This window comes from Typopeltis vanoorti, chromosome 8 (genome assembly GCF_054136105.1).
Source record: "Typopeltis vanoorti isolate ZY-2024b chromosome 8, IOZ_Tvanoo_1.0, whole genome shotgun sequence".
NCBI classification, from domain to species: Eukaryota; Metazoa; Arthropoda; class Arachnida; order Uropygi; family Thelyphonidae; genus Typopeltis; species Typopeltis vanoorti.
In genome coordinates this window covers 140890932-140914992 of record NC_143556.1, presented here as the reverse complement: position 1 = coordinate 140914992, position 24061 = coordinate 140890932, and the positions used below count along the sequence as shown (strand labels likewise).

Here is a 24061-nt window from a genome sequence, read left to right as displayed (position 1 = left end):
TTTGTATTAAAGACAAGGTGCCACTACCCAGACCGGTTTCGACCTTTATTGTGGTCTCATCAGTGGGAGCCAGGCTAGAAATACCAAGATTTTAGTAATAGAGAGCTTAAAAGTATTTTAATAGAACACCATAGTTGCCTTGGTCTTGCACTACGTGCAGGGTCAGCTAGACTTGCAGGCGCAAACTTGACTTGTTTGTCTGTTTGCTTACTTGGGAATTGGAGAAAAAACCAGGTTTAAAATAGCTTGGTGTCCTTAACATTTATTATACCCAAGGTAAAATACTTTCTATACACACACACACACACGCATATATATATTAAAATTTAACTGACTAGAACTCGAGAGAGTATAACAAAAACCTTTAATAAATCACGACTAGTTTCATCGGTATTCCGACTTCTTCAGGTGAGTAAGAAATAACATAAGACATAAAAATAACAAGGTAAAAAACATGGACTTTCTAGCTTAATAAAAAGAAACAGAATAGTAACAGTCATATTTGAATAGGTGACTGTTGGCATGAGTAGAATGTGTGTGACAACTAATTTTAGAGCACCAGTATTGCATTACTGCGCTATGTGAATCATGCAAATTGTAGCTTAGATTGTTGTTCAAGTGTGAAGGGTCCAGAACTATTTCTTTTGATTCTATAATACGTGTTTCAAATTCATCTTTACATATATATAAATTGGTTGTGCGGTCCCAATCAACTTGGTGTTGCCGTTCTTCGAGGTTAGAGTTTGCGGAGAAGAGCACATGACTGGAAAGGGCGCTCGCTCGTGTTCTACTGTAAAAGATGTTCCTCAAGACGTAGTGAAATAGATTTATCTGTCTGTGTCTGACCAAAATAAGGTCGATCACAGTCGCACATAACTTTATAAATACCAGGAAAATCCAGTTGTTTGTGTTTTGGTTTTGGTCGACTCAGAAAAGAACGAAGTTTTGGCAGAGTAGTATAGTCGGTCTTTATGTTGAATTTCTTCATAATCCTAGATAGTTTTGGGGTAAGAGAGCTGATAAATGGTAACTATATGAGTGATAGGTCTGTTTCACTTCGTCTTGAGGAACATAGACGTGAAATCTCCTACAGTAGAACACGCCCTTTCCAGTCATGTGTTCTTCTCCGCAAACTCTAACCTCGAAGAACGGCAACACCAAGTTGATTGGGACCTCACAACCAATTTATATATATGTAAGGATGAATTTGAAAGACGTATTATAGAATCAAAAGAAATAATTCTGGACCCTTCACACACACTTGAACAACAATCTAAGCTATAATTTGCCTGATTCACATAGCGCAGTAATCCAATACTGGTGCTCTAAAATTAGCTGTCACACACATTCTACTCATGCCAACAGTAGCATGCGGTCACCTATTCAAATATGACTGTTACTATTCTGTTTCTTTTTATTAAGCTAGAAAGTCCATGTTTTTTACCTTGTTATTTTTATAAGTCTTATGTTATTTCTTACTCACCTGAAGAAGTCGGAATACCGATGAAACTAGTCGTGATTCATTAAAGGTTTTTATTATACTTTCTAGGGTTCTAGTCAGTTAAATTTTAATGTTATAAATATATATTTGTTTTTTATATAAACTGACTAAAAATCCGAGAATTATAACAAATTGAGATTTATTTCATACGCAACATGTTTCGTCGGGATCGACTTCATCAGGTGTTAAGAACATAGAACAGGGTTGACAGATGAACACAACAGTTTATGGCCAAAGTTTAAAGAAAATATGGCCAAAAATGGCCACTTTGGAAAAGTATTAGGCCAAAAATATGGTCAAAGATATAAAATTATTAAATTGTGTGAATTGACATACCAAACAATTAAGTGTGCATAAATTATGCCTATATATTTGATTACATACCATCAAAAATACTTTTAATTAAACTTAAAATACAGTGAAACTCAGCTGTTAATTTGACAGCACTTCCTCAAGATATTGAATACCTTGTTCTTCTTTTTATGCAGTCGAATCGTAAAGGGTTTTGCTGTTGTGCATTTGTAGCATTCGGGAGTACATTTAAAGTTTTGGCAGCACATACTGTTATCACTTAAGAATGAACGGATTCTTACAATTGAATCCAGCAGTTTAATTTGCACCCTGTTTCTGGGTTTAGTTTTGATAGATGTTACATAAGAAAAAATTCGTTCAGCTATTGCGTTACTTGCTGGCACGATAAGGCATGTTAGGGCATAATTCGACAGTTCTTTAAAATTATTGTCTTTGGATACTGCTTGCCAAAATTCTAAAGCTTCCTTGGGGATTCCATCTTGTTTGAAGTTTTTTTCTTCATTCCACGCAAGAAGGCTAATTTTTCTGTATTAGTCTTCGACTACATCAACATCGTTTATTAGGTGGAAGAATGGCAGATCAGAAAATTTTCCCTTTTCTGTTTGTGTGCATAAATTTGGCTTAGAATAACAGTAGGATTTAAAAGTGACAGACCATTAAATATATCAGCTGACTCAGGGAGCCGCTTGTGCACTTGATTCAACGATTCTTGAAGCATGGCTTGGCACCTAAATTTCACAGACTTTATTTTATTATTTTCTTGTTTTATATTAGGAGAAGTGCTAAAGCTGATCAAGTACGTCCGAATTTCTTGGTCAAATTTAATTCCAACGTCTACATTTCTACTATTTTGCATGTTCAATCTTCGTTGTAGAGCCTTTGATAAAGACTATCTCTGTGTGTGCGCAGTTCTTTGGCAAGATCGTAAGGATCAGCATAGGTTTGCTGGAACAAAACATTAAACCTTTCGAACTCTTTAACAATGGGAGTAGCAAATACAAAGTAAAAATTATTCATCCTACCTTGTAACATCTCTTTTATCAACCATGCCTTATACTTTGTATCCTGACCTTTAGATTGTTCACAGCAGGTGAAGTAGGCAATTAATTCTTCCCAATTTAGCAGTATATTATTGAAGACTTTACCTCTCACTAACCACCTTGTCTTGGACAATTTCACAAATGGAAGGGGTGCATCTCGTTCCTGGTTATCTTCAACTGCTGAATTCATCACTTTGAAGAGAGCCTTAAAATCTTCTCTTCTCATATTGCTATTTGAAAACCACGAAGGAATTTCAGTCAAAATGAATCCAACATTGGATGGCAGCTTTGAAAATGCATGCTGTATACAAATTGCCAGAGAGTGGCAAATGCACTTTATTTGAATGCAGTTGGGATTTTCATTTCTAATCCTAGTCCACAGGGAATTGTTACTTCCAACCATAGCAGCAGCACCACCAATAGCAAACCCAATACAGTTCTTAAGAGTTTGATTATATTGGGTCTTATACCTGTTGTCTCTACAACAGGTATAAGACCCAAGAAAGCTGAGTGAACTTTATTTGTTTCATTGCAAAAAAATCTAAGAACTATGCACAAATGCTTTTGTATTGCAATATCTGTAGATTCATCTACTAGTAATACATACTTTTTACCTTCTAAATCATGTTTCAGTTGCTCTTTCAATGAAGCAGCAATTACATTTTCTATAATTGCAATACATTTGGTTCTGTGCAGTTTAGTGCCACCAAGAAAACACTGTTTTGGCAATATTTCTTAACTACTTCACCTATATGAACTAATTCACCTATATGAATTGAGGAATGACATGCTATTGCAAGGCTAAGTTCTATTTCTGCTCGTTTTTCCTGGTCATTCATGGACGATTTGATAACTTTATCTAGAGTTGTTTGTGATGGACTGGAGGATTTATATTGGTGTTTATTTGATTTTTTGTGAACTGATATGTTATAAAGTTTTGGCAGCACGTTAGTTTTGCAACACGTGCAATATGCATGTTGTCCATCATCAGAAGATTTCAGCCACAAGTATTTTACTTCCCATTCTTCCACCTCTATTATAACTTTTGTACTTAGGCATTTTAAAGGACTTGAAAAAAACAAAATATCTCAATTCAGAAAATGAAGAAACAAAAAACAAATTATAGATAATAGTACTACAAAATTTGTAGTACAGATACTAATCTGGCAGCAAACACCAATCTGGTAAAGGGAAAATAACAAAAATATAAGCAAGATAAAGTTCGAGTTTATAAACAATATTAAAAAATTATTAATTAACTATACTAAAATCACTTAATTACCATTCTTACGAAATTGAACATATTACTTGCATATTGTCACAATGCGGGTAAAGTTTATGGAAAATATTCTAGTATGAAAGCTTCTGAGATAGAACTATCACCAAAGAGCACCAAATGTCTGATATCACGCAACGGACCAACACTTGCAACATAAAGTCTACGCCGTAACTAACTAGAGACGATCAAAACAGACATGGACCAAAGCTGGTATGGCTGTTGCGTACGTGTTTTATACGAGTACAAAACGAAGCTGCATCGTGTCTGGTGGTATTTATCAACAAAAGTGGATCAAGTTTATACCAACAATAGTGAGCGGGAGCTTTGTGAACTTGTTTTATACAAGTACCGAATGAAACTCAAGCATGCTTGGTGTTATTGAGGAAGTCATAGTAACAAACTATAAGCCAGGTACCAAAGGCTTATTATGACGTCATCGAACAAACATTTTCAGTAACAGTCAATTTGCATTAAGCGCGTCACCGCCAACCAAACGCTGCGTAAAGGGGTACCAACAGCTATCCTTACAATGCGACAACAATATTAAACTAAGTAAATAATGCATATGATTTGAAATCTTTGTAAAAAAGGCCAAATTAGTGGCCACATTTGCATAAATGGCCAAACTGATTTTTTCATGGCCCCAGAATTCAAAAAAGTTCCAAATTTTTTAAATTTGGCCATGAAATGGCCAATCTGGCAACCCTGACATAGAAAGCTATTAAAAGACACTGAAAAAAACATTGAGACACTCTAAAGCTATAAAATTATAAAACTATAAATTCGACAGTAAATTACAGTTATTATGAACTTGAGCTATAGTCCGTGTTAACGTTCTATTGTTGTACACCTGTGCGTGTGTGGTTTCGCGAGATCTCCAGTATCTGATAGTAGAGCTGAAAGAGTCAGGCAAATTATAGCTGAGATTATTGTTCATACGAAGAGGGTCCAAGGTAATTTCTTTCGACTCGACAATCCGGCGTTCTACCTCATCGTGGCAAATGTGCTGGTTTGAAGTTGTTCTCCAATTTACTTCATGTTGGCGGCTTTCGTTATTTGTGTTTATTGAAAAGAGGACATGGCCTGATAGGGCAGTAGCCCTGGTTCTTTTATAAGCAATGTCTTTTTCTGGTGTTCCTCGAGACGTAGGAGGATAGATTTCTCCGTTTGGCCATAGTAAGGTTTTCTGCACTCTCATGTGATTTTTATACACCTGGGAATTGTAGAAGGTTGTGAGTTTGTTTGTAATTGCTGAAATTTGATCTTATTTTTGGAAGAATCGAGAAGCACGTTTGTATGTTAAATATCTTTAAGATTCTACTCAGTTTTTTGGATAGTGTGCTGATATATGGCAAAGAGATATAACCTTCGGAGTTGTCCTGTGTCTCTACGTTGCTCCGTTGACGGTGGAATAATTGTTTGTTAATACTTTTTAAAGAGTAGTCATTGCTTTGAAAGGTCTATTTAAGATATTGTTGTTCTTTTTTTAGTTCTTCATCTGACAGTACAGATCTTGGACGATTCGCTAGAGTTGATATAATACCCAACTTCTGCACTGGATGGTGATGTGAGGATGCATGCAGATATCTGTCCGTGTGTGTCGGCTTTCTAAATATAGAGACTTTTATTGACTCAGGCGTCTTGGTGAGTTTAACATCCAGGAAACAGAGGGAACTATTTTCTTCAATCTCCATGGTCAATTTGATATCTTGATGGAGGTTATTTAAGTGGCTGAGAAAACTGTGAAGATTAACAATACCATGTTCCCATATGAGGAATATATCGTCCACATATCTAAGCCAAATTCTTGGTTTTAAACTAGAAGAGGAGATTGCCTTTTGTTCAAAATCCTGGAAAAAATGTTGGCTAATATAGGAGAGAGGGATATATTATGTATTCAAGATACCAAGTAATTTTATATAAACTTGGTTTTAATCCTATTACCCAAGTAAGCAAACAGACAAGAAAGTGAAGTTTGCACCTGCAAGTAGTGCAAGTCCAAGGCAACTCATGGTAGTGCCAGTCGAGCAACTCATGGTAAAGGTGGATAAAGCTCTGATCACTTTTCTTAGTATTTTCCCCTTAATGTAAAGCACATTCCTTTGCGGAGATGTATGATGCTAAACATTAAAGGCAACGGTCGCTACCCATACCGGTTTCGACCTTTATTGAGGTCTCGTCAGTGGGAGCCAGACCTGAAAATGCTAATTATGAAGTAATGCAGAGCTCATATGTATTTTACCAAAACAAGTTGCCAAAAGGTGCTTTGACCTTAAAGATATAAAATCTCAGGATGAAAGATAGATGTAGAAAGTTTTTTTAACTTGGGTATATTATGTATTCAAGATACCAAGTAATTTTATATAAACTTGGTTTTAATCCTATTTCTCAAGTAAGTAAACAGACAAGAAAGTGAATTGAGCATTGCCTTTAATGTTTAGCATCATACATCTCCGCAAGGGGATGTGCTTTACATTTAGGGGAAAATACTAAGAAAAGGGATCAGAACTTTATCCACCTTTACCACGAGTTGCCTCGACTGGCTCTACCATGAGTTGCCTTGGACTTGCACTACTTGCAGGTGCAAACTTGACTTTGTTGTCTGTTTGCTTACTTGGCAAATAGGATTAAAATCAAGTTTATATAAAATTACTTGGTATCTTGAATATATATATATATATATGTGCTGGAGAGACCGTCCTCCTAGCGCCAACGGCGCCGAACCACTCGAGTTCCGGACTGGTAAGACAAAAAACGTGACGTAAAAACGTTTCAAATTTCGGCTTATCTTTATCTTTATATATATATATATATATATATATATATATATATATATATATATATATATATATATATATATATATATATATATATATAGAGAGAGAGAGAGAGAGAGAGAGAGAGAGAGAGAGAGAGAGAGAGTAGATTAGAATGGAGCATTTTATTTAACTGCAAAATGAAGTATTTTGGTGAAATAAAGAACCAAGAGGCTTCACTTCGGCAATGCAAAATTATACAAATTACCGTAAGTGGATATTGAATCCAACATTATTTCAAAACCGAATATATAGAAACTACAAGAGTTTCGTGACGAATATAGAAACTATGAAACTTTCGGCGGATTCAAGCGTAAGCAACCTTTCAGGACAGGGGCAACTCGTGGCAAAAGTGGAGTAAGTTCTGATCACTTTCCTTAGTATTCTCCATAATGCAAAGCTCCTTGTAGACAAGTATGATGCTGTGCATTTTGGGAAGGGGTAACTACCCAGACCGGTTTCGACCTTTGTTGAAGTGTGGTTAAGTAAAGACCTCACTAAAAGAGATGTCTTTACTTAAACAACTCAGCGTTGTTCCACTCAATGTTTTCCTACTTCAGAAAATTGTTTTTCTCTTCTGATAATTGCTAATTCGCGCATCGGAGTAGCTAAATTTTGATAATATTGACAATTGAAATTTGTTGATATTTATATATATTTCTAATATATAATATATAAGAAAGTGGGGCGCTGGTTGATTGAGATGGCTGGTTTTTTTTTTGTACAAGTTGTAAGTTGAGTTCAGGGTGACCACATCTAGTACTTTTTATAAATTTTTAGTGTTCTAGTAAATTGACCAACAGATCTAGTACTTTCTTCCTTCCGAATAATAATAATAACAACATGAGAGTTAGGCATATGAGTTTAATATTTTTTCTCTTCTCCCACCTCCCCATATTTCACATTCAGTGACACAAGCATGATTTCTCTCTTTTTTTTCTCCCATTCTCACTGTTTGCTAGCCTTCTCTTCCCCACCCCCGAACCCATACTCACACAATCCGACTGGTATTAGCTAATGAAAATATATTCTTCGCTATTTAAACACCCCTTGCGCGTTATAAGATCACTACAGCAATGAAAACAAGTGGAAAAATTAAATATTTTAATGAGTAACTACCTTTTATTTATGCACAGCGTAAATTGAACCCCATTGAAAAGATAAATCCAACCGACAATTGGCGGTTTGCAAACATAGAAATGTATATCTGGGGGCGTCATGAAGAGCTTTATAAAGAATGGCAACTATTGAAGACTGTAGAAGCAGTTGAAAAAAGTTTTTTTGGAATAAAGTTTTTGAAATGAAAAATGCTGTAGGAGAACAAATGTTTCCTAATTTAACAACATTAGTTAAAGCTGTACTGTGCCTCCCTCATTCATCAGCAGCAACTGAAAGAATAGTTTCAGCAGTGACAATAAATAAGAATAAAATAAGAAATCAACTACAAACTCCCTTGATGAATGGACTCCTTTTGAAGAAAAATTGAAACTTTAATCAGCTACAGATTTTACCATTTCTGAAGAGTTAATTAATTTAGCAAAATCTGCTAAAAATAATGAATAAATACTTCCAGTGTTTTTCTTGTGAATGGGTACCCCCCGCATATGTATATATGTAAATAGCATATTAAATAACTGAAAATTTAATGTTACATTATTTTAAACACTAAAAAATATGCATTACATTATTTTAAACACTAAAAGCTATATATTAAATTAATACACATATTAAGTGCTAGAGTTACAACTGGGACTTCTGTTATTATGATGAATGATAACTGCAGCTCTTGAACTCATAGATGACTACAGTGAGATGAGTTTTGACTTTTTTCTTTTCATTTTTGTCGTACATATGTTTATTTAGAAGTTTTACATTGAGTTAATTTGTGATAATAAGGTATTGATATCGTAAAATGCCCCATACAGAGTGAAACGAAAGCAAATAAAAATCTAGTACTTTTTTTTTCCAGGTTTAGTACCTTTTTCTTGCATAAGTTGGTACGAAATATTTTTGCTGAGTAGTCACCCTGGTTGAGATTTGACAGCACGTGAAAATAAGACGGGGCGCTGGTTGATTGAGATAGCTGGTTTTATTTGTACAAGTTGTAAGTTGAGTTGAGATTTGACAGCACGTGAAAATAAGATGTGATTAAGGATTGCATTCTTGGTTGTTTTGTGTCATTTTAGAACGGTGCATTTCATTCAACTGCAAAATGAAGTGTTTTGGGTTTTTGGATAAGGGTAAGAGAGAATTCATATTTTCAAATTTTGAAAGTGTATTTATGTGCAATCGTTATTTCTGGCACTTGCAGTTATTTTCTGCATTGCTATTGGAAATGTTTTCCTACTTCAGAAAATTGTTTTTCTTTTCTGATAATTACTAATTCACACATCGGTGTAGCTAAATTTTGATAATATCGACAATTGAAATTTGAGCAATAATATACCCAGTGTTTGTATGTGCGTCACATACAGATTGTTTAAAAAAATAACTAAAATTGCGGTACATGATTAGGGATGGGAAATTCAAAAAGAAGTGAAAATTTGGAACAGTGTGTGTAGCGGGGGGAGGTAGATGTCATCCGACATTTTTAAATATGTTAATTTTTGTTAACATGTTTTCATGAAAAGTACATACTATTACGGTGACTACCGATTGCACGAAATAAGGGTAGAGAACTACTTATCTCTGATAGCCGACATGAACAAAACCACATGTTACATATCCCGTGGTTGTATGAGTTATAGGAGTTGCCGTGGACACGCCAGAAGCTGTAGTCTCCTTTTATTAGTGTGCCTAATAGCTATTTTGAACTCTGAGTTCTAATCAGATACCAGGCAGAAACCCAGTCAAGACCCTTCTGTTCAGTACCACAACTTTTGAGATTTTCATAAATTTGATCTTTTTTGCATTTATATCTAATCCAAACTCTTTACCTTTTCAATTAGTAGCTGCAGCAATTTGATTAATTTGTTTCTGCTTTCTGCTATTAGAATGGTATCATCAGCATATCTAAGATTGTTGTATTTTATACCATTGATACTAATTCCTCTTTTTTTGTTTTTCAATCTTTTTCATCACTGTCTCACTATAGATATTAAATAAATTAGGTGACAGGATACAACCTTCTCTAACTCCTCTTTATATTTTCACTTCAGAAGTCTCAGAGTTAAACAGCTGCATTTTCTGTTTGGTGCAAATCATTTTTATAATCTTAAGTACATGATTTTCTAAATCTAATTTATCTAATATATTGAACATTTTATTATGTTTTACCAAGTCAAAGGCCTTCTGAAAGTCTTCCCATTTCTTTCAAGTGATCTTTCTATTAGTATTTTTAGCTCCAGAATAGCATTAATGGTTCCCATTCCTCTCCTGAAGCCTTTGTTGTTCACTCAATTTACTGATTAAGGCTCTTTCAATTTCTTTGTTAACAATTGTGAAAATAATTTTAGAAGCATGGGATATTAGTCTCACAGTTCTGTAATCCTCGCAGTTTTGTGCATTAATTTTCTTTGGAATTGGTATGCAGATAGAGGTTGTAAAAACTTCAGGTAATTCTATTGTTTTATAGTTGTCCTGCATGGATTCCACTAAATAGTTGTCAAAGCTTTCAGCAGCTCAGCCAGGATATTATTGCACTCAGGGGATTTATTATTAGGAAGATTCTTAATTATATGTTGTATCTCCTTTCTTGTCAGTGAAGTGGTATCTGTCTGTTGCTACGTTTAACTTAAGGTCTCGTGAATCATCTGTCATGTTACCATTATCATCATAGAGATCTGATAAGTACTCCACCCATCTTTTATTTATCTTTTATCCTTAAATTTCAATGTACTGTTTTTTTTTTTTTATCATAGCAGCAATACAATCTGCAATCATTGCAACACTTTCAATGTGCCTTTGGAACTTTAGTCTGCTGTCTATCATCACCCCAAGATCCTGAATCTCATCCACTTCCTGAAGTACAGTATGTAGCCTTCTATCTCTATGTCCTAAAGTGTAACACCTTGCATTTATTAATATTAAAACTATAGCCCCCACTCATCTGTCCAAGCTAAGTGTATTCAAATCTTCTGCAGTGAATTAACATCAACAATATTCATAATTTTATCTAACTTTGCATCATCCGCAAACATTTGAAGATCTGCAGTCAATCCACATGAAATATCATTAGCAAATAAGTTAAACAGTAGGGGCTCAAGACCAGAACCATGAGATTGCTGGTCACCTTCTTTTTCTGAGACCCCTTCTCCATAATACACACCTTGCTGGTATTTTTCAGAAAGCCCATCTTCAATCCATCTAACCAATCTGTTATCCCTTCCCATCTTCTGTAGCTTATACACCAATATATCATGTGATAATCTATCAAATGCCTTTTGCAAAGTCGAAGAAAATCGTATATGTATCAACCTTATCCAGTGTATTCATCACCCTATAAAATGTAAGTAGATTACTGAAACAAGACCTGCCCTTTACAAGCACACTGACCATTATAGAGAATCTTATGTCCATCAATCCAATCCTGTATTCTATTTCTAACCAATTTCTTCATCACTTTGACCACAACTGCAGATATATATATATATATATATATATATATAGACTGGTCTATAACTGGAAACTTCTGTTTTAGAACTATGCTTGTGGAGATGTACTGTTTTGCCTTCTTTCCATTCCTTAGGAATCTTTCCCACTGCATGATTTTCATTGAATAACCAGATCAAGGGCATGGCTAACTCTTTTGTACATTCTTTAAAAATTCATGGTGATATCATCAGGTCACATAGCCTTATTAACATCTTTAAGAAGTGTATTAAATTAACAAATTTAATACACTTCTGATTCTTTCACATTTAATTATCCTAATACTTATCTTCTTTCTGCATGTTGTGCAGCATCATTCTTACCAGTATGATATACATTGATGAATTATATTATTATTATTATTAAACAAGACCTCATGGAGTCAAAGACTCATCTAGGAGGTCCTTTTATCTCACACACATCTCACATTCATCATCAAATTCCTAATATATGCCCACAGGCAGGTGGGGTATACAGGATGTTAAGATAGTATTACAAGAAAAAGTTGTTATACCATTACTAACTTCTGATCAACAATTTTCCTCCAAATTAATCTGTTATCTGTCAAGACTCCAACATTATCCTATCTTATATTTCTGTCTACATCTTGGTCTTCCTTTGTTTTTTTTTCCAGCCAACCTAGCAAAGAACACTTGTTTTACTAATCTTTCCTCACTTATTCTTTTAAGAAACCATACCATACCATCTGAGATTAGTTCTGCTAACAGTGGAAAGTTCTCTCTGAATATCCTCATTTTTTGATACGATACTGCCCTTGATGTCATCTGTTCACTACACCAGTCTTTCTCAGAACTGTCATATCAGAGGTTTCCAGTCTTTTATCAAGTGTTTTATTTTTAACCTGGCTCTCAGATCAATAAATTAAAATTGGTTTGAATACTGTCTTGTATGCAGCTAGTTTAGTATTTTGACAGATTTCTCTCTTATTCCATATAAATTTCCTACCATACCAGCTTTACTCATTCTTTTGTCAATTTCCATATTTAATTTGCGATCTTCACTAAAACTTGTCTAAATAGCTGAAATGTTTTACTTATTCTATTGGTTTGCTATTCGGGATACAATTGATGTTTTCAGTTTCTGACTATTTTCATAGTCTTGGTGTTTTTATTGAAGATTTTCATACCATGGCAATTATTCATTTTATCAGGGAATCTTGCTGATGTACTGCGTTTATTCGGAATTTTAAGATCTGCATCAAATAAAGAGCTAAGATTAGCATCGCCAATTTTGATACCAGATTTAATACCACTTTTCTTCATAATGTGATCCATACAGATAATGAATAACATGGATATAATGACTAAATAAACACATGTAAAACCACAGTAATAGATTTTTTTTAATGCGTAAATATTTCGACCTAAGTGTCTTAGGACATCATCAGTACATTTGAGAACAATACTAAGAATAACATACAGATAGGGTGCATGAATACAGTATGAATACAGTGGAATCCAAATGCTTGCAGCAGTGCTTTCTAGCATTAAAAAAAAACAAAAAAACATTAGATTATTTAGATTAAATTAAAATTGAATTATTTAACACAATTTTGTATGACAATTTCCTACTTTAGGAATGGCAAGAACATCGTTGTGGTTTAGATTGGTTCTGTGAAGTAGGGCTTCAGCACTTTCTTTATATAAACGTTCATGTTTGTATGAAGATCTGTCTAGAAGTTTGGTCTTTTCCCAGTGGATCCTATGGTTTGGATTTTAAACTCCATGTTGGGAGAGGCCGGATTTCTGCGGCTTGATGACACGGATGTGATCTTGATGTTCAGAGATGCATTTAATAACAGATCTGCCTGTCTGCCCATAGTATTTTCCGACAGTTTACAGTAGCATGGTACCTCGTACACACCAGGTAATAACGGAGGTGGGAGTTTGTCTTTAGGCAAAGGTAACAAGTCGTAGATCTGGTTGATGGGTTTGTAGGTCACAGCAAGATTGTATTTTTTCATAATTTTTGAAAGTCGCTCTGAGATGCCTTTGACATAAGGTATAGGAATCCCATGGGCTTGTTCGTCTAGGTTGATGTGTGGAGAAGTGGCTGATGATTTTTTGAGTAGTTTTAGGATTGTATTTATTTAGAATGGTTCGGGTTTTTGATTATTTCCAATTCTTGTTTTAGAGATTCCTCAGAGGAGCAAAATCTGTGTTCTGTGGTTACCAGTGATTTCAAGATGCCAACTGAGAATAGTCCTCCACATAGCCTTTAAAGGAATGCGGAGAACCGACCAGGGCTTCTGACCTAATGTCCAATCCTAACCTTCTCGTGGTGGACCCTGTTGGGTATCTACCTGGATACTGAACGAATGAGGATGGGCTGACAATTTAGGATTTAGCCGACCAAATTGTATTCCTATTGGTTAAACCAAAATACAAAATGATGGTACAACATGACAAAATTTCATGCCGGCTGGGGCGTTGCCCAGTTAAACAAGGCCCCCCGTTGTTTTCGCCAGGGAACCAGGGCGAACAGCGAAAAGTCGACTACTGGAACAAATCTGAAAGCACATCCCAACTCAACATCACCAGAGTTAAAGAATGGTACTATCAACATAAGAAGCCTGAATGGCAAAGAAATGGAGCTAGCTGAGGAATTAGATAAGTACCAGGTCGACATAATAGGGATGACTGAAACAAAAAAGACAAAAACTGGCAAGATCTTTCTGAGCAATAAATACAAAATGTTATATTCAGGCAATGACAATCAAGGAAAAGAAGGAGTAACCATAGTATTCAACACAAAATACGAGACTCATCTTCGTTGAAAGTTTATTTTTCACTTGGTGAGAGTATAATAAAATTAGTTTAATCCTTTATCCAAGTGTAAGCAAACAAAGTTTGCGCCTGAAGTATCTTCAGGACTAGGGCAAGGTGATACAACACCTTGCCCTAGTCCTGAAGATACTTCAGGCGCAAACTTTGTTTGCTTACACTTGGATAAAGGATTAAACTAATTTTATTATACTCTCACCAAGTGAAAAATAAACTTTCAACATCTTTCTCTAAATCCAGAGTAATTTATTAAAAAAGGGTGGCACACCATTTGGCAACTCCTATAGGTAGAGATGACCTGCTAATGCTTCTGCCTGGTATCTCCACTAGGGCCTGGCTCCCACTGAAGAGACCTCAATAAAGGTCGAAACTAGTCTGGGTAGTGGCCCTTCCCTTAATTCATAACATTAGACATTTCCGCAAGGAGATGTGTTTTGTATTATAGGAGATACAGAGATAGGAGTGTTGGTAGCTTTCTCCACCTTGGCAACGAGTTGCCCTGGTGTTGTATCACCTTGCCCTAGTCCTGAAGATACTTCAGGCGCAAACTTTGTTTGCTTACACTTGGATAAAGGATTAAACTAATTTTATTATAGAGACTCATCTTCATGAATGGCAGGCAGTGTCATGTAGGGTTATTTGGGCAAATATCAGAATGGGGAACTGGACAATGAGACTTATTTGTTCCTATGGTCCCACAGAAGGTTCTACTAAGGTAGAAGTGGAGGAATTTTTTGAGGCTCTAGAGAAAGCTATTGACACAATGAAAAAGGAAAAGTTCGTCGTTGTTGGGGATCTAAATAGCAGAGTAGGAATTGATTGTCAGACCTACAAAAATGTTTTGGGAAAATTTGGAGAAAAGAGTAAAGCTAATAATAATAGCAAATGCCTGTTGGATTTCTGCTCAGGACATGGACTGGTTATTACTAACACCATGTTCCAACATAAAAATGTGCACAAATTCACATGGAGAGAAGAAACAAGGAATAAGAAAAGTCTCATTGACTATGTTATTGTTGATAGTAATTTTTCTCCCTGGTGCAGGACACCAGAGTGTACAGAGGATTTGAAATTGGAAGTGATCACTATTTGGTCTTGAGCAGGATAAAATTGAATTTCATATTGAAAAGAATAACATGTAAGAAAGTTTTAAAGCGAATAAAAGTTGAGCAGCTCTCAGATGCGAACTATAGACTAAAATACACAAAGATTATTGAAGGAAAAATGAAAGAATTTGAGAACAGGAACCAAACCTTTGAGATTCACTGGCAAAACTTGAAGGAAACCCTGATTAATTCAGCTAGAGAGGCATGTGGTGAAGTTGTCTGCAAGGATAGAAAAATTAGAACTCCATGGTGGACACAGGAAGTTAAAGAGGCAGTGAAGGAAAAGAAGAAAGCATATTAAAACTTCCTGGCAAATAAATCAGCTTGTGCTCTTAGAGAATACAGAGACAAATATAAGAATGCTAAACACTGTGTAAAACTAACTAAACAAAAGTCATGGGAGGACTTTGGCAAGAATATAGAAAATAAATATCAAGAAGGTGGCAAAATATTCTGGAAGTTGTTGAAGAAACTCAGAAATGGTGGAAAGAGTCTTGTAAACAGAATTAGAGATGATAAAAGTGATATGAAAACTCAAGAAAAAGATATCCTTGAAGTATGGAGTAATTACTTTGAAAAACTGCTAAATGAAACAAGTAGTGATGACAGCACAGTGGTAAAAAACACTGATCGGGCATGCAGTCAGGAATACATATCCATACTTGAATTAGAAAAAGCCATCAAAGGCTTAAAATGTGGAAAGGCAGCAGGAGTAGATGATATTAGACCAAAAATGCTGAAGTATGGTGGTATAAAAGTCTTACAGTGGCTGCACTGCATAGTTAGAAAGCCTGGACAGAGGGACGAATTCCCAATGATCGGAGTAGAGCTCTCATAGTACCTGTATATAAAAAGGGAAATAAAAAAACTGAATGTGAGAATTACAGAGATATTTTCCTACTGAGTGTTCCTAGTAAGATCTATGCAAGTATACTTGAGAAACGATTGAGAAGAATTGTGGAAGAAAAGCTTGGTGAAGAACAAGCTGGATTCAGGCCAAATAGAGGCTGTCAGGATCAGAACTTCACTTTACGACAAATAGTCGAGAAAAATCATGGGAATATAACAAAGATCTGTATTTAAGTTTTGTCGATTTGGAAAAGGCATATGACAAGGTGCCAAGAGAGAAGCTATTCAATATAGTTATATGGTGTCAATGGGGCATTATATCAAGCAATACTTAGTCTTTATTTGAGTTGTAAGTCAGCAGTTAGAATTGAAGGAAGTACAGGAAGATAGTTTAATGTTAAATCTGGTGTGAGACAAGGATGTACATTATCCCCTTTGGTATTCATTATCTATATGGATCACGTTATGAAGGAAAGTGGTATTAAACATGATATCGAAATTGGAGATGTTAACGTCAGCTCTTTGCTTTATGCGGATGATGTTATACTTCTAAATAAATCTGCTACAAGTCTGCAAGATTCTCTGACTAAATTGAATAGCTGTTGTAATAGAAATGGTATGAAGGTCTGCAATAAAAAGACAATGACAATCAAAATAGGCAGAATAATTGAAAATGTCGACTGTGTTGTGAATGGAGAACCTGTGGAACAAGTAAAACATTTCATCTACTTAGGCACGATTTTTAGTGAAGATGGTAAATTAAATATAGAAATAGACAACAGAATCGGCAAAGCTGGTATGGTGGAAAGTCAATTGAATAAATTCATATGGAATAAGAGAGAAATTAGTTGGAACACTAAATTAGCTGTATACAAGACAGTGTTCAAACCAGTTTTAACTTATGGATGTGAGAGCCGGGTCAGAAGTAAAACACTTGACTAAAGACTAGAGACCGCAGATATGATAGTCCTGAGAAAGATTAGGGGTGTGGACAGATGGCATCAATGGCAATATCATATTAAAAACGATTATATTAGATAAGAACTTGACATTGTCAACATCCAGGAATGTGTTAGCAGACCTAATCTCAGGTGATATGGTCACTTAAACAGAATGGGCGACGAAATATTAGCAAAACAAGTGTTCTCTGCCAAGTTAGCAGTAAAATGACCCGGAGGAAGACCAAGATATAGGTGGATTGATATGGTACAAAGTGCCTTAGACAATAGAAATATAAGATCTGGTAATGTCTCCAACATTACCAGATCTTATATTTCTGTCGTCTTATTATAGTTGACAAGTATAACTTGTCAACATAATATAATTATATTTATAATTATAATATAATTATATTATAGTTGACAAGTAACAGACTGATTTGGAGGAAAATTGTAGATAAGAAGTTAGTAATGATGTAAATTTTTCATGTAGTACTATCATATCCTGTACACCCCTTGAAGGTACATGGCAGGAATTTCATGATGATGAAATATTTGAAATTAAAAAAAAAAAGAAAAAAAAAACTATTACTGTGGTTTTACGTGTGTTTATTTAGTCATGAATTCTCCACAGGTTTTTTATATAATCATTGGATATAATGTGCACCTTTCTCACACACCTGATTTAATATCAAATCTTCCTGTACCCTCTTCAATTCTAACTACTGACTTAGAGCTTAAATAGAGACTAGGTATTGCCTGATATAATGTCCCATTTACATTCATGTAACTGTAGCATTTTGAAGAGCTTTCTTCTTGACCCTTTGTCATATGCCTTTTCCAGATCTATGAAACTTCAATGCAAATCCTTGTTATATTTCCAAGATTTCTCAACTACCGGTATTTGTCTTAAAGTGAAATCTGATCCTAACAACCTCTCTTTGGTCTGAATCTAGCTTGTTCACCAAGCTTCCCTTCCACAATTTTTCTTAGCTATCTCTCACGTATACTTGCATAAGTTTTACCACGAATATTCAATAGGGAAATACCTCTGTAGTTTTCACATTCAATTTTATTTCCTTTTTACAGATGGGTACTACGATCACTCCACTCCAGTCATCTAGAATTTGATTCTCTGACCAGGCCTTCTGAATTATTATTATTATTCATGGCTTATTTTTAGCTGTTAGATTTATTATTATTATTATTGTTGTATTCTCCATGGAGTTGGCAGACTCATTCTGGGAGGTTCATTCAACTGACATATTTATCATACCAAATCTTAAAATCCTTGACAGTCCTTGCATTAACAACATTCTGGTAATGCGTTCTATTCACTGACAATTCTCCATGTAAAAAATCTATTCTTCATACCTCGCTTCACCACACTCTTACAGAACTAGAGACCAGGGATGGCCTCTAGTTCATCTCCTCTTTCTATTCTTTTTATAATCCCCTCTGGATTAATCTGAAGAATTTCTCTAACTTAAACATCTAACTTAATTCCACTAGATCATTTGCAACTTATTCTGCTGCAATGACTATCTACCACTGTCAACCTTTCATAATTATTATTTCTCTTGCTTGTCATGTAGGAGAAAAATTCCCTTCAGTTAACCTTTGCCTGACCAGAAAATCTCCTCTCATACTGCATCTTTATTTTCTTTACTGTGCTCTTTACTTTTCTAGCCTGCACTTTATACTTTCACCCACTTTATGAAAAATTTGGAGAAACTCGCATGGTTGCTCTTCACATTTCAAAAGCATTTGACGGAGTTTGCCACAGGGGGCCGTTCTTAGCAAATTGCCATTCTGTGGTCTGCTCTCTGCAACTGGATCATCAACTATCTCACTAGTTACTCACTATGAGTCATGGTGGATCCTTTCTTAATCACTGCAGGAGTATCCCAGGGTTCTGTGCTTTCACCCACTCTCTTCCTCCTTTATATACATGACTTGCTCTTACAGACTTCAAATCCTATCCATACCTTTGCAGATGACAGTACACATCAGTCCTCTTTTTCATTTGATAAATCTTGCTGCAATATAGACAAAATAGAATAATTTTTATTTAATAAAAAATAATTTTTTGAACAGAATCGGTTTAACTTCAAACAACACAAATTCAGCACCACTGATCAGTGTATGGTATGCCTTTTAAAAAAAGTTTAAGGTTTTAGTCAAGTACAATTTGGTGTAAAGTGGATGACAAACAATATAAACAGGAACTGCAGGTGAAAAAGAGATTATGGAAGAGATATAAGGAGAGGGGTGGCAAGCAGATGCATGAAGAATATAAGATACAGGCCAGAAGAGTGACTAGTATGGTTAGTATGGTGAGGAAGGCAAAACTGGAATATGAGAAGGCACTAAGATCCCAAAAAAATCCTAGAGAATTTTTTAGCTATATGGCCAGTAGGAGGAGAAATGATTTGGAAGAATGATGTTGCGGGATAAAAATGGCAATAGAGTGACTGATGCAGAGGACATGTGGAGTTGTTCAATGAGCTTTATTGGAGTATTTCATCCTGGAGAAGGTTTTAATATTAGAGGGATAGAGCAGGTTCAGGTTTTAGAGATGCAACAGGAGAGAGTGTTCCAAATACTGAGTACTCTAAATGTCAGTAAAGCTGTGGGACTGGATGGTATTTCACCGTGGGTTTTGAGAGAATGTGCTAAAGAACTAACAGCTCCATTGATCTGGCTCTTCAATAAAAGTCTGGCTGCAGGAAAGGTACCCAAGGAATGGAAGGAAGGTAAGATAGTGCCGTTGCATAAGGGCAATAGCAGACTGGAAGTGTCTAATTATAGGCTAGTTTGTGTGTCATCAGTAGTTGTTAAGAGTCTTAGAAAAATTAGTGAGGGATTCTATACATCGTTGGGCAGATGAGGGTAATGTTAGAATCAACTACTGTTAGAATCAACATGGATTTGTTAAGGGGTGCTCTTGCTTTTTAGTAATATGATTGCCTTTTATAATAAAGTGACAAGAGCAGTTTAACAAGGGAAAGGCATATACTGCCATTTTTTTTTTTGGATTTTGCAAATCCATTTGACAGTGTGCCACATGATAAGCTGATATTTAAGTTGCAGTACATGGGTTTAAAATGTCGGGTTAGTCAAATGGATTCAGGATTGGCTGTCTGATAGGTATCAGAGTTATGTATGGTGTGAAAATATCAAGGAAAGTTACAAGTGGGGTTCCACAGGGCTGAGTACTGGGACCTGTATTGTTCAACTTTTATATTGATGACATTGTCAATGGATTGCAAGGGGATATTCAGATGTTTGTGGATGATGTGATGCTGGGAAGGGTTATCAGTAATAGTGTAGATGTGGCAGCCCTGCAAAAGGATTTGAATAAACTAGACAGATGGGCAAATGAATGGGGTATTGGTTTAATGCAGCAAAATGTAAAGTCTTGAAATTTGGGATCCATCGATGGATCCATGCATACCCAATTGGAGGAGCTGTACCGGAGGAAGTAGGGGAGACGAGATCTGGGGGTGATGATTGATAGAAAACTAAAATTCAGTGAGCATATTGCAAAGGTGGTGAAGGTAACCTAGAGGATTGCTGCAATACTGAGAAGGTCGCTGACCTGTACAAGTATAAAGGAATTATCATTCCATTATATGATACCCTGATCAGACCATACTTGGACTATTTTTCTCAAATTTGGTCTCCAGGATTTGAAGGGGATAAATTAACTGTGGAAAGGGTATAGAGGCAGATAACAAAGATGGTTTCAGGACTGTATAATATCAGTTATGAGGATCGGCTGAGGGAATGTGGACTGCAGAGTTTGGTGGATAGAAGAAGTGATATGATCAAGACTTTTCAACTATTGAGAGGCAGTTACAGGGTGGACATTGGGGAGTTCTTTCATTTGGTGGAAAAGTGGGAAATTAGCAATGACAAGAGCCTTCCCTAGAAGTTATGAAAGGAAGCTGTGAGCAAGAAGGTGAGGAGTGGTTTCTTTGCATGAGGGTGGTTGAATCCTGTAATGCATTGCCTGAGAGAGTGGTAAAAGCAAGAATGGTCAATGAGTTCAAGTAGTGGTATGATAGACTTTGTTTCCTAAGGAAGGATCTCTCACAATGAGTCTCTTGACTCCATGTAGGCCTGAATAATAATAATAATTTCTTTTGTGGCAAGTTAGGATTTTCATAACTTTCCTAAGCCTGGATATGCCTGTGTGAGAATATTGTTCATCTGCTCCAACCATTCATATGTTAATCAATTGTCCTCATTATTTTAACACTTGGTAATTTACCTGAGCTTTATACACTCAGGCAGATTTTATTCAGTTAATCATATATACCATGTGTTTTTAAATTTTTACAAGAAATTACTCTCTATACAAGTGTATTTTAGAACTATATATTTTAATATACTATTTTTGTTTTTATACATCAGATATTTAACCTTATTTACACATATATAGTTACGTTGTTATGCTTTTTTTATCTTTTGTACATTATAGCTTATAGCCTTGGACATGTTAAATATATAATTATGTTGAATTTTAATTAGTTTAATTTCCTAGTAGAAACAATGTATCAGCAGGTTTCTGAGAGAACTACAAAAGCATAATTACTGTTTGCCAGGATAAAAAAGACTGGTTATCAGTTATAGCTTTCAAAATTTTTAAAAACAGAAATGTTTTTAAGTTTAATAATAGCCTTATTTCTTTCTATATCTCTAGGATACAGGTACACACCTCTTGGAACCAGTTCTTCGGAATCAGAAAAGCAGCCTGGGTTTATAATATTGTCGAAGGCTAAATGTTTGTCAGTTTTGACATTTGTAATAATTGTCGTGCTTTGGTACTTCACAAACAAGACACCATTCAGAAATATTTCACTCAGTGAAATCAATGTGACTATCCTTGAAGAGAAAAGCAAAATGATCAGTATGTATGTCTTTTAAGCATTTTAAATAGTTCCAAATCTTAATATTATAAGATACATGAAATGTCATTGAAATTCCTCATTTATTTGAATTTCCACTTAATGAGATTACCATTAAACAAGTTAAAATATTAAATATTTAATTTTTACTGTTCTTTAGTCCTGTTTCCCTTTGTTTTACCCTTAACATGTATGCTTGGAGTTTTGTGACACACTAGGCTTAGCTGGTCAGAGTTGCCATCAGTCGTTTGCACTGGCCAATGGCTTAAGCTAAGTGAAAGTGTGTGTGTGTGTTTGAGTAGGGAGAATCAAGTTGTTTGCCCATCCAACCCTTCGTTGAATATGATGATTATAATTTTATAAAATACAACATCATAATTGTATTAGTTGCTGAAAAGCAGCACATACAAAGTCATCTTTCTCCTAGCTAACAGTTTGTAAGAATGGCTGTGTCTGGGGAAGGGAGAAGAGCAATAGAATGCTGCTGTGCATATTCAGAGTATAATTTTAAGCTCTTATAGAAGTGACAACATGAACTTGCATATTTGACAGCAAAAATTACAATTCTGCACAATGAGTGTATTTGCTGATACTAATGATATAGATCAAAATTGTCACTGTTAGAATGATTTCCTTCTGCATGCCTTATTTTCTATCAGGAAAACTACAGTTTAACACACATTTTTAGTAATGTAACCTGTAACCTTATTAATTTAGTTTTTAATTTTTAATTTTAATTTTTAGTAATGTAACCTTATTAAGATGGTATCCCTAATGAAGGTGAGGTTTTTTTTTAAATTCAGCCTTTATCCAAGGATACCGCCATCTTAAGAAGAAAATGATGAATTTGTGATATGCCTTTCTATCAGTATGATCCTACAGTTTTTTTGGAATTTCAACATTTTTTTTAACTGATAGTGAGTCTTATATAACCTTCATTAAGATTTGAATTTTATGTGTATGAATAACCTGCCTCGTTGCTCTGATTGTCATAAATTTTCAGAATTATTTCCAGTTATATAAATAACTGAAAAGTCAGACTTTCCAAGAAATTATTGTTTGATAAGTGTAAGCAAACAGTTTGCACATGAAGTATCTTCATGGCTAGGCTACTTGTATATAGAAGCTAATGATCTCACATTAATTGCCTTAGTATCCCATAATGCAAAGCACATCTTTTCAGGTATGTATGTATAATGGTATGGATTTTGGAAAGGGCCATTACCCAGAGCAGTTTCAATCTTTATTGAAGTACAGTTTAAGTGCTGTGGTACCTCTCCCAAAAACTGAGAGATCTACAAGATCACTCTAAATCACTGCATAATCTAAAAGGATCACTTTTTTATTTGTCACTGAGTAGAGCCACCAATGAGATATACTCCAAAATCAAGCTGAACACTGTTGAAATGTCATCACTGGGAGCAAGACATAGAAAAGTACCGATATTGAAGTAATGAGGAAATCATATATTTCCCATATACAAGTAGTGAAAAGGTGAAAAGTGAACCTTATTATTAAAATACTCTGGAGAGAGCTAATTGCAGAAAATTTTTTTGCTTGGTTATAAATTAAACTTTCCAAGAAATTATATTCTTGTTTAATCCTTTATTCAAGTGCAAGCAAACAAATTTTGCACATGAAGTATCGTCATGACTAAGCTACTAGCATTATGTACACCTGAAAGGATCTGTGCTTTGTGTTATGAGATACTAAAGCAATTAATGTGAAGTCATTAGCCTCTGTATACAAATAGCTTAGTGAGAAGGTGTAATACCATCATCATCAAATTCCTGCCATGTACCCTCAAGGGGTGTACAGGATATGATAGTACTACATGAAAAATTTACATCATTACTAACTTCCTATCTACAATTTTCCTCCAAATCAGTCTGTTACTTGTCAAGACTCCAACA

General features: G+C 35.1%; 1 protein-coding gene across 1 annotated transcript in view; it reads left to right on the top strand.

The window, feature by feature from the left end:
* The first annotated feature begins 8989 nt into the window (after positions 1 to 8989).
* Positions 8990 to 24061, top strand: part of LOC150104390 (stimulator of interferon genes protein-like) — a 181842-nt gene continuing 166770 nt past the window's right edge. The window contains exons 1-2 of the mRNA XM_090396972.1: positions 8990 to 9188; positions 21944 to 22150. Of these exons, the coding sequence (XP_090253098.1) occupies positions 9161 to 9188; positions 21944 to 22150 (235 nt within the window). The 5' untranslated portion in view covers positions 8990 to 9160. The remainder of the gene's footprint in view (positions 9189 to 21943; positions 22151 to 24061) is intronic.